The 13,483-nt window shown below is 45.8% G+C and overlaps 1 protein-coding gene across 7 annotated transcripts in view; it reads right to left on the bottom strand.

Moving 5' to 3' along the window:
- The window catches only part of ARSG (arylsulfatase G), a 118,156-nt gene that overhangs the window by 39,872 nt on the left and 64,801 nt on the right, over window positions 1-13,483 (bottom strand). For all 7 annotated transcript variants that reach the window (XM_075580112.1, XM_075580108.1, XM_075580110.1 and 4 more), the window contains 3 exons: window positions 3,370-3,557; window positions 2,632-2,679; window positions 1,193-1,307 (listed from right to left, as the gene is read on the bottom strand). In XM_075580112.1, the coding sequence (XP_075436227.1) occupies window positions 1,193-1,307; window positions 2,632-2,679; window positions 3,370-3,557 (351 nt within the window). The remainder of the gene's footprint in view (window positions 1-1,192; window positions 1,308-2,631; window positions 2,680-3,369; window positions 3,558-13,483) is intronic.

Consider the following 13,483-nt stretch of genomic DNA (forward strand, 5'->3'; position numbering starts at 1 on the left):
CGTCCCCTGCTAGTTGGCATAATCTCAATGTATTTCCTGTTAGCCCGGGCTAACATGCTTCCTTTCAGTTCCAGCAGCCATTGTGGTTAGTCGCCGCTTGCCTGCCACCTTGGTAAAAGCATTGCAATTTATATCTCCCTTACTTTTGCCACCTACCCAGTTCCCCTCTTTTTTTTTATTGTTGACGTTTTACAATAAAAGCACAAAAAGAAAGAAGGACTCTGTGTGCATCTATGGGGAGTGACAAAAGAAAAAAAGTGCGCAGCTAATAAATGGTAAATGGGTAATTAAAACACTATAGTGAATATATTGTGCAATAAACCAATAAAATGACCTTATAGGACACTGATGATACGTCTGCAGCCTTTCTTAAGAGGTGGCTCAACACCCCCAGAACTAGAGAAACAAAACAAGAACAGGGCGCACAACGCACATAGTGAAATACTGTATATAAAAAAGTGCTTTACTAGGGAAAAATAAGTTCTGCGTACATCAAAATTGATAAAATCAGACAAGGGATTAGTGGGGTTACCACACAGCAAGACAGCTGAGGTCGTCGTTCACCACCCGGTGTAAAGGGAAGAACGGCAGACCCCGCCGCATTTGATGATCGCTGGTCTGCCGTTCTTCCCTTTACACCGGGTGGTGAACGACTACCTGCCTCTTCCACTTGCCACAGTGTGCTTGAGTCAGAACAAAGAGGTTGTAAAAAAAAAAAAATGGCGTGTCCATCGAGCTCAACCAAAGTTAGAGAAGAGGATCATTATTATGAAAAGATGCCACGTTGACAAGGGCTCCCCAGCAATAAGATATCAAACGTTCATGTAAGGATATCTTTGATATTCCCTAAGAGGCACAGCCCATGGCATATGGCCTAAACACTAGCATCCAGACAGACAGCGCATACACTACAGTCACTCAAAAACTGAACAGTCTGTTATAGACCAATGACTTGAAAATGCGCCACCTTATAGAAGCAGCTCATCAAATGTTTGACGCCTCAGCTATGAACTCCAGATGCGCTTGAACCTCCCACCCGTTTGCACTTCTAATAATGCACTTTTTACTCCTGTGTCTGTAGGCCAGACAACATAACACTTAGATTGTAAGCTCTTTGGGGGAGGGCCTCCTCTAGCTTTATGTCGTCATGTACCTGTTGCACTTGGGGCTACGTACATACAATTAAACGTACCTTCTGGGTGTCTCCGGACGCAGAGGACACGCTGGACATGGCGGGATGTTGTAGCCCGGAGTGTCTGTGCATCCCATGTCATTGCTGTAAGGTATTCCATAGTAATAATCAAAACCTGGGAAAAGGGACACGGTCTATAAAACACTGTTAGATAAACGTCCGAGTGACCTCTCCTCATTCTAAAGTGCAGCAAAGTTAATCCTGGTCAATGTGTTCATGTCCATGTGCAGGTTTTCAGGCTATCCCTGCTTCAACACAGGTGGGTCAATCCACTGATTGACCCACCTGTGCTGAAGCAGGGATATGCCCAGATCATCGACTGTTGGTATCCCTTGAGGACTGGAGTTGGCCATCACCTGCCCTAGAACCTCCTCATGTGTAAACCTCAGCTCAGCTATCAACAGTTATCAATTATCGATAGTAATCATCAATAGTATTCAAAACTTTGTCTGCGCCCCCTGCCTGCTTTCCTCCCCCCTTCTCGCGCCCCCCCTTACCTGACGTCACAGTGTCATGTGACGTCGCTTTGCCATTTGACCCTGTGGCGTCATTTGACTCCACATTGCGAGGGTGACGTGTCACAAAGAAGCCACCGGAGACAAGGTAAGGGAACGTACAAAGGCCTCGCGCGTCCCTAGGCATTTCATTTAAAATGTTGTAAGGAAACGCGCGGGGCCACTGAAAGCACCGCGCCCCCTCTAGAAAATCTCGTGCCCCCCTTTGCGCACCCCTGGGATGAAGGTTGGTTCTCCAATAAATAAACAAGTCCCGATGCACGTCCAATATGACAAATTATTTAGTATATTACTATGTTTTTTCTATATTTTATCTTCTTATAAGTACGAGTCATTTAGTTCGATCCTTGGGCCAAAACTTCTCAAGCCAGCAACCCCGTCATAGACTATCAGCAGGTCCCACGCTACCAATTTTATGCTGTGTCTTTTGTATTTCTTCCACTGGAAAGAGGAGAGAGGAAACAGGCTTTTGGTTCTCTACATCAGCTCACTGGGGACGGTATGGCATCCCAAGGATAATCTTGCTGGACATACTGTAGTGCCTCCTTCCAATGAAATAAATGTTACGGTAAATGGCTAGCTGTTGGTCTGTCCATTAACCAATCCGCTGTATTCTGCTTCAATAATATAAAAGAAAGAGTATAACTCCAGTTTGTAATGCAGTTGTCAGTGGTTAATTTCACCACGGCACCACCGGTTTGGTCCTTCTAGAAGGACCTTGAGAAAAGTCCTTATGCAAGGCCCGAAATGTTGGTTGTATTATATGCTACTCTATACTGGCATGGTGGGATGCTATGCCTTCTGTTGTATATTATGCCTCTGGAGTGATCATTCCAAGGAGTTAGAGTACCCGCTCTGCTAGCTTATTTAGGGCTGACATTTTGTATGCTTTAATAACACAATTCAGGAAGCGTGGGTGCTCACCGCGGAAGTTGGGATGGAATTCATCATGATGGCCCAGGTGCCATTTCCCTGCGTAAAAGAAATGTAAAAGGGTATTATGTTAAGACTTCTAGGTTTTTCAGGGCAGGGATTTACTGTGCTTGCATCACACCCCATACTATACGGTGTACACCATGCACCGGTGGCTCCTAACCGATATAACATTGTGCTCCCCCTGCTAGAAACTATTTGTTCCACTAATCCTTAATACATCTTATTGCCGATTCAGACTACGAAATGGTGTGACCGATCCCAGGCAGTATAGTGTCCCGAGCTCGTGGGGGGAACACACGTTTAATAATCCCCCAAACTGTCCCTCTGTGTGTGCAGGCAGCATGGGGGGCTATAGCTGTCACTCACTGCGGGAGTTTCCAAAGTCACGCCCCACAATGCCTTGCTGCTGTGGATGCAAAGCATTGTGGGGAGCGACTTTGGAAGCTCCTGCTGCAATTCCACCCCCACGCCAAGGTAGTCCCCACACGGACTCAGGAACCCGCTATACTGCCTGGGATCCCCCATTACAGATTTTATTGGGTGAACCCCTTGGAAACACCTCACGCACCCCCCTGTTGGGAATCACTGTTCTATATCAATCATTATGAGAATAGGGGGGGGGGGGGGGGGAAACATGGTTGATAGTTAAGTGACAGATGCCTTGAGAGGCCGAGGCAGCTTTCAAGCATAATGGTGAACGGAAGATCACACCGAATCCAATTTCACCTATTAGACCGGTGGTGTACCCGACTCTCTTCAACACTTCGGCCAGAGTGGTCTCGTTTAGAGGGAGCCCCCCTGTCGATGTGACCGCAAAGTTGTGTGTGACTCCATTGCGAATTCCAAGCCTCCCGGTTAGCAGGGACGCACGAGATGGAGAGCAGGTGGAGGCCGCAGAGTGGAAATCCTCAAACCTACAGAAAGAGAATAAATGGAGACATCTCATAAATTAGCCATCACCAACGATGCAGCGCTGTCCAAGGCTACACCTACTGCACAAATCTTTAGACCTTCCTCCTGTGGAAGAGACTTCCCTTTTCAAACCAACATTTCTTTCATCAATGGAGCATGAAAATTACTCTACAGTTGGTGAATAGCAATGGTAAATAACAGTACTTGCACCGTTATTCAGAAGTAGGTTTCAATACGATTTGCCGTGGCGCGTAGCTTCTCGGTGACGGCATTCGCCAACTGACACCATGTTACAGCAACAAAGGAAGGAGAAATCGCTGCGCTCTGTGTGTTCAAAGGATCCTCTGATCATTTACTTGAATTCAAATAAGACCAGTGATAGCACAATGTTTCGAGGTACAATGTTAGCCCTTCCTCAGGTCCACCCTTCTTCCTTTCTTGAATAACCATGGTACTCAAACCAACAACTTCACTTTTTAGACAACAAAAAGACCTAGATGTTTCACATGTTGTGTGCAACTAGATCTGGAAGAACCATCCTCTTGGTTGGTTAATATAAAAGGCATCTTCTTGATCTACAGTGATGCCACATTTCTCTAAAATTAAGCCAGATATTCAAGTTATATACAATACGACATAGAATCACACTAGAATTCTCCGGGCAAGTACATATTTGGCCTCTCATAGCGAGTGGGTTTTCACACTTAACTAGCATGAAATTCATGAGTGAGGAAAATTAGCTGTGGTCTTTTCTAGCACAGAAGGAAAGAACGAGGAATGGTTTGATCTCGAGGGCTTGGCATTGCTACAGAGAAAGGCACACAATAGTGTAATATTGTATAATATGCTTTGAGCAAGAAGAGGTATTACACTCACATTTTATGAAGTCAATCGGGCATTTCGGTTACTAAGTTTAACCACACTGATCTTTGCAGGTTCTCCGTGAGCAAGACACCTCCGACAATGCCCACCGTCTCCAACAATAGGACTCGCAATGTTGTACAGGGCCACCGGTACCAGGATACTCTCGATGGAACAGATAAAAACCACAGATAGTGTAATACTGTACAGATAGGTATTATTAGAATAATAATGCAAAATGTGCACTCACATTTTATGTGAAAATATAAAGGCTTATGGTTGTCAAAGTAACCAACTTATTGGGGTAGTTCTGGAATAACAGGATAATCCCAAAAAAAGGAAGAAAAAGGACGCAGGAAAAAATGAAAAAATCTTTACAACATAAAAACAAGGAACAGTATGGCAATCAGATATCCAGAGGGAGTTACACCAAAGACACTGAATCCCAACTCCAGCGATGGCCATACACCAGGGGATACAGCTAGGAGTTGGGATTCAGTGTCTTTGGTGTAGCTCCCTCTGGATATCTGATTGCCATACTGTTCCTTGTTTTTATGTTGTAAAGATTTTTTCATTTTTTCCTGCGTCCTTTTTCTTCCTTTTTTTTGGGATTATCCTCTTATTCCAGAACTACCCCAATAAATTGGTTACTTTGACAACCATAAGCCTTTATATTTTCACATAAAATGTGAGTGCACATTTTGCATTATTATTCTAATAATACCTATCTGTACAGTATTACACTATCTGTGGTTTTTATCTGTTCCATCGAGAGTATCCTGGTACCGGTGGCCCTGTACAACATTGCGAGTCCTATTGTTGGAGACGGTGGGCATTGTCGGAGGTGTCTTGCTCACGGAGAACCTGCAAACATCAGTGTGGTTAAACTTAGTAACCGAAATGCCCGATTGACTTCATAAAATGTGAGTGTAATACCTCTTCTTGCTCAAAGCATATTATACAATATTACACTATTGTGTGCCTTTCTTTCTTTTTCGATATATACCTTGATGAGACTGTGCGCATTGGGAACCCTTTTCCTCAACTACTCAAGTGGCCTAGAACGAACCCATTTGCTATCCGGTGCGGCACCCATCAAAGAAACCAGTATCTATGGACTATATCGTATCCTTTTAAATCCACAGTTTTATTGCGCTTGTTTCTTTTCTCTTTTATGGCTACAGAGAAGTCATATTACAGGATGGCAGTGCTGGGTCATAAGATGCACGATTTCTTGCAACCGTGTTGAGGACAGATGGGATCAGCCACAACTCCCCTGCGAAGATATGCCTGCAATATTAATACCCTCAGGGCTGTGTCCGATTATGATGTAGTAACGTTGAAAAATAAACTAAAAACTTTAAAAAGTGCAGAAACACAGGCCGCAAAACGCTGGTTTCCTGGCTACCAACGATGCAGATCTAATGATATTCAAGTTTCTTGTACCATATACACTCGGATTCATTTGTAGGATTTGTTGAGAGTGGAATTGCTTGCCAGAAGAGCTTACAGTCTAAATAAGTGAATTGATAGTATCATAGGCATTACTGAAACATGGTGGGATGAAACTCATGACTGTGCAGTTAATTTAGAGGGTTATTCCCTTTTTCGAAAGGATGGAGCAAATAGAAGAGGTGGAGTATGTTTATATGTTAAACCGGATCTAAAGCCAATAATAAGGGAAGATGTTTATGAAGGGAATGATGAAAACGTTGGGACCTTGTGGATAGAAATTAGCAGTGGAGGTAAAAGTATAAAGAAAATGTTTGTAGGGATATGCTATAAACCACCAAATATCTGTGAGATTGAGGAAGCTAAAATACTTTTGCAAATGGAGAAGGCATCAAACCTTGGCCATGTTTGCATAATGGGGGATTTTAATTATCCAGACTGTGACAGGGTGAATGAACGTCACCAGCCATATACCTGGCAAACCTATGTTTAGGCTTGCAGTGCAGCAGTGATGAGGTTAAGTTTCAGTTGAGAAGGGCTGCTTAATTAGTCTGACCCCAGCTGCATAATCAAGGTGTTTTAAAACCCCCAGGCTGTACACACATGCAGGCTAGCTGGTCAGGAGACAGGACTGAAATACTGAAGAGATTACTGCAATAAGGTCTGTTTTCAAAGTACATGTGTGATGAACTGTCTGTGTCCTGCATGCTGAAGAGAAGCTGCCTTCTTTTCGATGCTGAAGAGAAGCTATTATGTTTTTGTCTGTTGAAGAGAAGCTATTTTGTTTTGTGTGCTGTATGTTTTAAGGCTCAATAAATAAGCCTTATCAAGAGACCCCACGTATGTGGTTGCATGTACTCCAACATATGGTGTCAGAAGTGCCGGGATTTTGAGAGGCCCTTGCAGCTGAAGGGCGCCACACACACAAAAAAAATGAGAAAAATGGAAGAATTTTTAAAAGAGTTTCTGTGCGAACAGACCAGACAGCAGGGACTGTTAATGCAGGAGCAGGCCCAACTACTATTGCAGCAGCAAACCCAGCTCCTAACCCAGCAGCAGGCAGCACAGGATGAGCGGATGGCCAAGCTGCTGACCCAATTCCAGGGGTCTGCCAGTCCAGAACTTGCGAACAAACCCCCGGTCCTCCTGAGGAAAATGGCTCTGAACGAGGATCCGGAGGCTTTTCTACTGACATTTGAAAGGGTTGCCGAAGCTCAGGGCTGGGCTACAGATCGCTGGGCAACTGCTTTGGCCCCGCTCCTTATAGGAGAAGCCCAGGCCGCATATCAGGGCCTCCCAGCAGACCAGGCAATGGAGTACAAACAAGTAAAAGCCGCCATACTGGATCGCTTAGGTCTGACCCAAGAGACCTACCGGCAGCAGTTCTGGAACCTGAAGTACACCTCTAAGATGAGACCCCGGGTCCTAGCTCAGTGGTTATTGGACTTGTGTAATCGCTGGATACAACCTGAGCAACACACTAAGGAAACTGTTCTTGAACAAGTTGTGTTGGAACAATTCCTACAAGTAATAACCCCTTTCTGCACGCTCTTGGGTAAAACGACATGCTGCTGATACCCTAGCTTTGGCGGTCCGACCCGTTGAGAACTTCCTTGGGGCCGAGGACCAGGCGACTGTCTTGGACCCGACGGATCCGGCTTTACCGGCGCTTGCGGACGCCCAAAGAGGGAGATCGGACCAATGGGGAAACTACGGCCCCTCCATACGCAACCGACAAGTGCCTCGAAAGGAGCAATCCTTCCAACAAGGAAGAAGTCAAAACGCCATGCACCGCCGAGACCCTCATCCCCTTCCTGATGTCGGCTTGTCGCCAAATGAGAGGAACTTCTGAGGACGTCGCCCACAGGACCCACCAGATGCCTGGTCTTCAGTATCCGGTCCAGCGGAACGCTATCCGCAGCACCCTCCTGCGAGGGAACCCTCTCCAGGATCCGCCTGCGGAGAACAAGGCCACTGGCATGTGGACTGTCCACAGATGGATTGTTCCATCAGCAGGACCGTCGCCTGGCTACTTCCAGCCCAGGTTGGGGGAAAAAACGTCCTGCCCTTGTAGATTCGGGCTCTGGGAAAACTCTGGTCTTCCAGGAACTGTTACCGTCTAACGTGTGTTCTTTTGACTCTCCGTGGAGTATATAATGTATACACGGCGATGTAAAACGGTATCCGATGGCCAAAATCCGGCTACTGGTAAAAGGTCAGGAGGCCTACCTCGAAGTAGGAGTCGCTGCTTGGCTCCCTGCTCCCGTTGTGCTCGGCCGGGACTGGCCTTTCTTTTCGGACCTAATGGCTCCAGTCTCTCATGAGGAGCCTTATTCTATGGCTCAGGAGAACCCTGGCAAACTGTTCCCCTTCTCGGCAGACCTTTTTCCCAGTAGACACTGGGTTCCAAAGACTCGGAAGCAAAGACACTCTGACAAACAGGACTGGTTGCAGAAATCTGGGTCTCAAGGTGACCATTCTAGTATCCAGAAGTCACAAGTGATGGCTGGGGATGGCCAGAGGGAGGGGGATATGGGCCCTGGAGATTTACCAGACCTATACCTCCCTGATTTTCGCCAGAGGCAAACGGAAGACCCAGTCCTTGCTAGACAGTATGATAAGGTGGTAAAAATTGATGAGCAGATATTGAATGCACAGGGGGTGATAGTATTCCCCCATTTTGAATTATCCTGTATAGGGTGAATAGGCAGACACAAACAGGGGAGGTTACCAGACAGATATTGGTTCCCAAGGCGTTTGTTAAATCTGTGTTCACTCTAGTCCATACTGTCCCTTGGGGTGGTCACCTGGGCAGGGATAAAACATTGGACCGAATTTCGTCCCGATTCTATTGGCCAGGGATGCATAGTGATATTGCTAAGTTATGTGCGGCATGTCCAGAGTGCCAGCTAACTAGTCCGAAGGGACAAAAACCAGCCTCTTTGGTTCCTCTACCCTTGGTGTCAGTTCCCTTTGAGAGGATTGGGGTAGACTTAGTAGGACCTCTAGAACCTTCTGCGAATGGACACAGGTTTATTCTTGTAATAGTTGACTATGCAACAAGATATCCTGAGGCGTTCCCCCTGAGAACAGCAACGGCGAAGCAAGCAGCCAACAAGTTGTTGGAGCTGTTCTCACGGGTTGGACTTCCCCAGGTTATGTTGACAGACCAAGGTACAAATTTTATGGCTAAACTGATGCAGGATGTCTTAAAATTACTAGAGGTCAAGCCTGTTCGGACATCGGTCTACCATCCACAGACTGACGGATTGGTAGAAAGATTTAACCGAACTCTAAAAGGGATGCTGAGGAAATTTGTAGATTCAGAGAAGAGAGCCTGGGATGAACTTCTCCCTTTTCTGCTGTTTGCAGTGCGGAAAGTTCCCCAGGCCTCCACGGGATTCTCTTCATATGAACTGCTGTATGGTCGTCAACCCCAGGGTATCCTAGACCTCCTAAAGGAGTCCTGGGAGGAACAGCGGTCCCCTTCTAAGAATAGAAGACACGGGTGCCCAATGCTACATCAAATTGACAAAACATATATGGTAATGAGTATAAAGTTTAAATACTTGAATAATAATAGTAATTACTTGGTTTTTTAGTTAAACCCTTTGGCCAAAGCGTCGTAAGCCTGCATACCAACGTCAAGGTATACCAAAAATGCAGGTCCTAACACTAAAACTGTGAACCCTTCCTGTTACCTATTTATGAGGGGAAGGAACAGCAGTGAGTCCTGTCCATTTCAGCAAGTTGCCAGAACCACCCAAGTTAAAAAGGTGGGGAGGGGCGAGCTCTGGGGGGAGGTGCCACCTAACCTCCGTAGACTGTTACCAGTCAGGAATTGATTAACACACATTCCCAGATAGCTCAAACTCCTACATCCACCACATCATGAATATATAGGTGGCACCTCCCCCCAGAACTCTCCCCTCCCCACCTTTTTAACTTGGGAGGTTCTGGCAACTTGCTGAAATGTAAAAAACAAAAATTGTGAGGCGCTACTTATGAAGGTGAAAATATATGTATATATAAATCAAAAATATTGTGATAAATTACAAAAGTGCTCAAATATAATGAAAACTGGCAAACTTTGCTGCTCAACCCTCTTAGGAGAAGATCCAATTATCTCCTATCTGGAATGGTGTGGAGAAACTTGTGGTGAGCGCAGGTATCACCATAAACATGTAAGGGAAAAGAATAATAATAAAATAGTGTGGTATGTCTAAATAAACACAGCAACCTATGCAGGAATCATGAATGGGAACTCACATTCTCCCAGTGGTAATACAGCCTTTGAATAGCAATAGATGCAGTGGGTAGATTCAGCAATGTGCAGGGGGGTCTGGCTTGTACACACTCCCTGATGGTGGCAGGACGAACCCTCAATGGAAATGAAATAAAGACAATTCTAGTGCAACACTGTATGTTCACTATGGATATATTGAAAAAGGCAATTGATATTGCACTTACATGATCAACATGTGCTTAGACACGTAAAAATTGATGCGCAGCATAGGTGTACTCCATCCACCCCACTCCCGAGGTCGCGTCGCGTCACTTCCGGTCCGGCCCGTCGCGTCACTTCCGGTCCTGACGAAGCTGCCACACCAGCGAAACGCGTTGAGTGAACCAACAGCAGTTCAGAAGTGTGCCATACAAGCCCCAGAACCCGTGAGGATCCATTCTGTGTTCGCCGACGAAACCGGAAGTGACGCGACGGGCCGGACCGGAAGTGACGCGACGCGACCTCGGGAGTGGGGTGGATGGAGTACACCTATGCTGCGCATCAATTTTTACGTGTCTAAGCACATGTTGATCATGTAAGTGCAATATCAATTGCCTTTTTCAATATATCCATAGTGAACATACAGTGTTGCACTAGAATTGTCTTTATTTCATTTCCATTGAGGGTTCGTCCTGCCACCATCAGGGAGTGTGTACAAGCCAGACCCCCCTGCACATTGCTGAATCTACCCACTGCATCTATTGCTATTCAAAGGCTGTATTACCACTGGGAGAATGTGAGTTCCCATTCATGATTCCTGCATAGGTTGCTGTGTTTATTTAGACATACCACACTATTTTATTATTATTCTTTTCCCTTACATGTTTATGGTGATACCTGCGCTCCCCACAAGTTTCTCCACACCAACTTGCTGAAATGGACAGGACTCACTGCAGTTCCTTCCCCTCATACAGAGGTAACAGGAAGGGTTCACAGTTTTAGTGTTAGGACCTGTTAGGAGTCAGGGCATTTTTGGTTTACCTTGACGTTGGTATGCAGGCTTACGACGCTTTGGCCAAAGGGTTTAACTAAAAAACCAAGTCATTACTATTATTATTCAAGTATTTAAACTTTATACTCATTACCATATATGTTTTGTCAATTTGATGTAGCATTGGGCACCCGTGTCTTCTGTTGTACGTATACATTTGCGACGCTCAGTAGCACTCATTTTGGCATAAATATATATTCATGATGTGGTGGATGTAGGAGTTTGAGCTATCTGGGAATGTGTGTTAACCCTTCTAAGAATACCCTGCAATATGTATTGGACCTTAGGAAGCGCCTAGATGTGGTTGGGCATTTTACTATGGAGAATCTTAGATCAGCCCAGGACAGTCAGGAGAGACATTACAATCAAAATGCTCGTATGAGAGTGTTTCACCCAGGAGATCAGGTGATGTTATTGTTACCCAGTTGTGAGAGCAAACTCCTAGCCAAATGGCAGGGCCCATTCGAAGTACTCCGCCGCACGGGTGATGTGGATTACGAGATCGCTCAACCAGGGTCCAGGAAGGGTAAACAAATTTACCATGTGAACTTGCTAAAACCCTGGAAGATGCAGCGGTCTCTATTAATCCACCCGGTGGAGGAGGAAACGGACTTGGGTACTCAGCCCCCACGGGAGAACATCGTGGGTGACGATAAAATCCCAATGGGTAGACAGTTGTCCTCTGAACAAAAAGGGGACTTGTTAGAAATAATTACACAATTCCATGATGTTTTTTCTGATTTGCCAGGGCAAACTAACTTAATTTCACATCTGATCGAGACAGCACCTGGGGTAAAAGTACGTTCCCATCCTTATAGGTTGCCTGAAAGTCGTAGGGCCCTGGTAGAGAAGGCGGTACAAGAAATGTTACGCGTAGGAGTGATTGAGGAATCATGCAGTGAGTGGTGTAGTCCACTAGTTATGGTCCCTAAACCCGATGGGAAGGTAAGATTTTGTGTGGACCTCCGAAAGGTCAATGCGGTATCAAAGTTTGACGCATATCCGATGCCAAGGGTGGACGAATTAATTGACGCCCTTGGTAACGGGGAATATATATCCACGCTGGACTTAACAAAAGGATACTGGCAAATACCTTTAGAGGAAAAGTCCAAGTGCAAAACAGCCTTTGCCACTCCCATGGGTTTATACCAGTTTGTGACAATGCCATTTGGACTGCATGGAGCCCCAGCCACATTTCAGAGACTCATGGATAAAGTGCTGAGACCCCATAAGACTTATGCCGCAGCTTACCTAGATGACATTGTCATTTATAGTAAACACTGACGGGCCCATCTAAATAGGCTGAAAGCGGTCCTCAAATCTTTTAGAGAGGCAGGGCTCACAGCCAACCCTAAGAAATGTGCCTTAGGTAAGGCGGAAACCAAATACTTAGGGTATGCAGTGGGAGGTGGAAAAGTAAGGCCACTAGCCGACAAGGTAGTTGCCCTGAAAGAAGTTCCGACCCCCCAAACAAAAACGTAGGTACGCTCTCTGCTGGGTTTAGCAGGGTACTATCGGCGGTTCATCCCCAACTACTCGGAAGTTGCAGCCCCATTAACGGACCTCACAAAAAAGTGTGCCCCTATACAAGTGGTATGGTCAAGGGAGTGGCAGAGAGCCTTTGATGACATAAAAAGGCGTCTATCAGAGGGTCCCGTCCTTAGAAGCCCAGACTTCAACAGGCCTTTTGTAGTGCAAACCGATGCATCAGAGATAGGGCTAGGGGCAGTGTTGTCACAACAGTTTGAGGTAGTGGAACATCCGATACTTTTTCTGAGTAGGAAATTGTTCCCGAGGGAAAAAAACTACTCAGTGATTGAGAAGGACTGCCTCGCAGTAAAGTGGGCAATCGAGGCTTTGAGGCATCACCTGGCAGGAGTCTATTTTACTCTGGTGACGGACCATGCTCCATTGAAGTGGTTAAATAGTATGAAGGACTCCATTGCTAGATTGACCAGGTGGTAAATGGCCCTCCAACCCTTCTCATTTGAGATTCAGCACAGGCCTGGAAAAGAAAATGCCCATTCAGCACAGGCCTGGAAAAAAAAATGCAAATGTCGACTTCTTTTCTAGAGAAGGGGTGGATGGTCGGGCTTCAGCCGTGCGTGGCCCCAGTCACACACTAACAGGGGAGGAATGTGACAGGGTGAATGAACGTCACCAGCCATATACCTGGCAAGCCTATGTTTAGGCTTGCAGTGCAGCAGTGACGAGGTAAAGTTTCAGTTGAGAAGGGCTGCTTAATTAATCTGACCCCAGCTGCATAATGAAGGTGTTTTAAAACCCCCAGGCTGTACACACATGCAGGCTAGCTGGTCAGGAGACAGGACTGAAATACT

The sequence above is a fragment of the Ascaphus truei genome, chromosome 22 (genome assembly GCF_040206685.1).
Source record: "Ascaphus truei isolate aAscTru1 chromosome 22, aAscTru1.hap1, whole genome shotgun sequence".
Taxonomy (NCBI): Eukaryota; Metazoa; Chordata; class Amphibia; order Anura; family Ascaphidae; genus Ascaphus; species Ascaphus truei.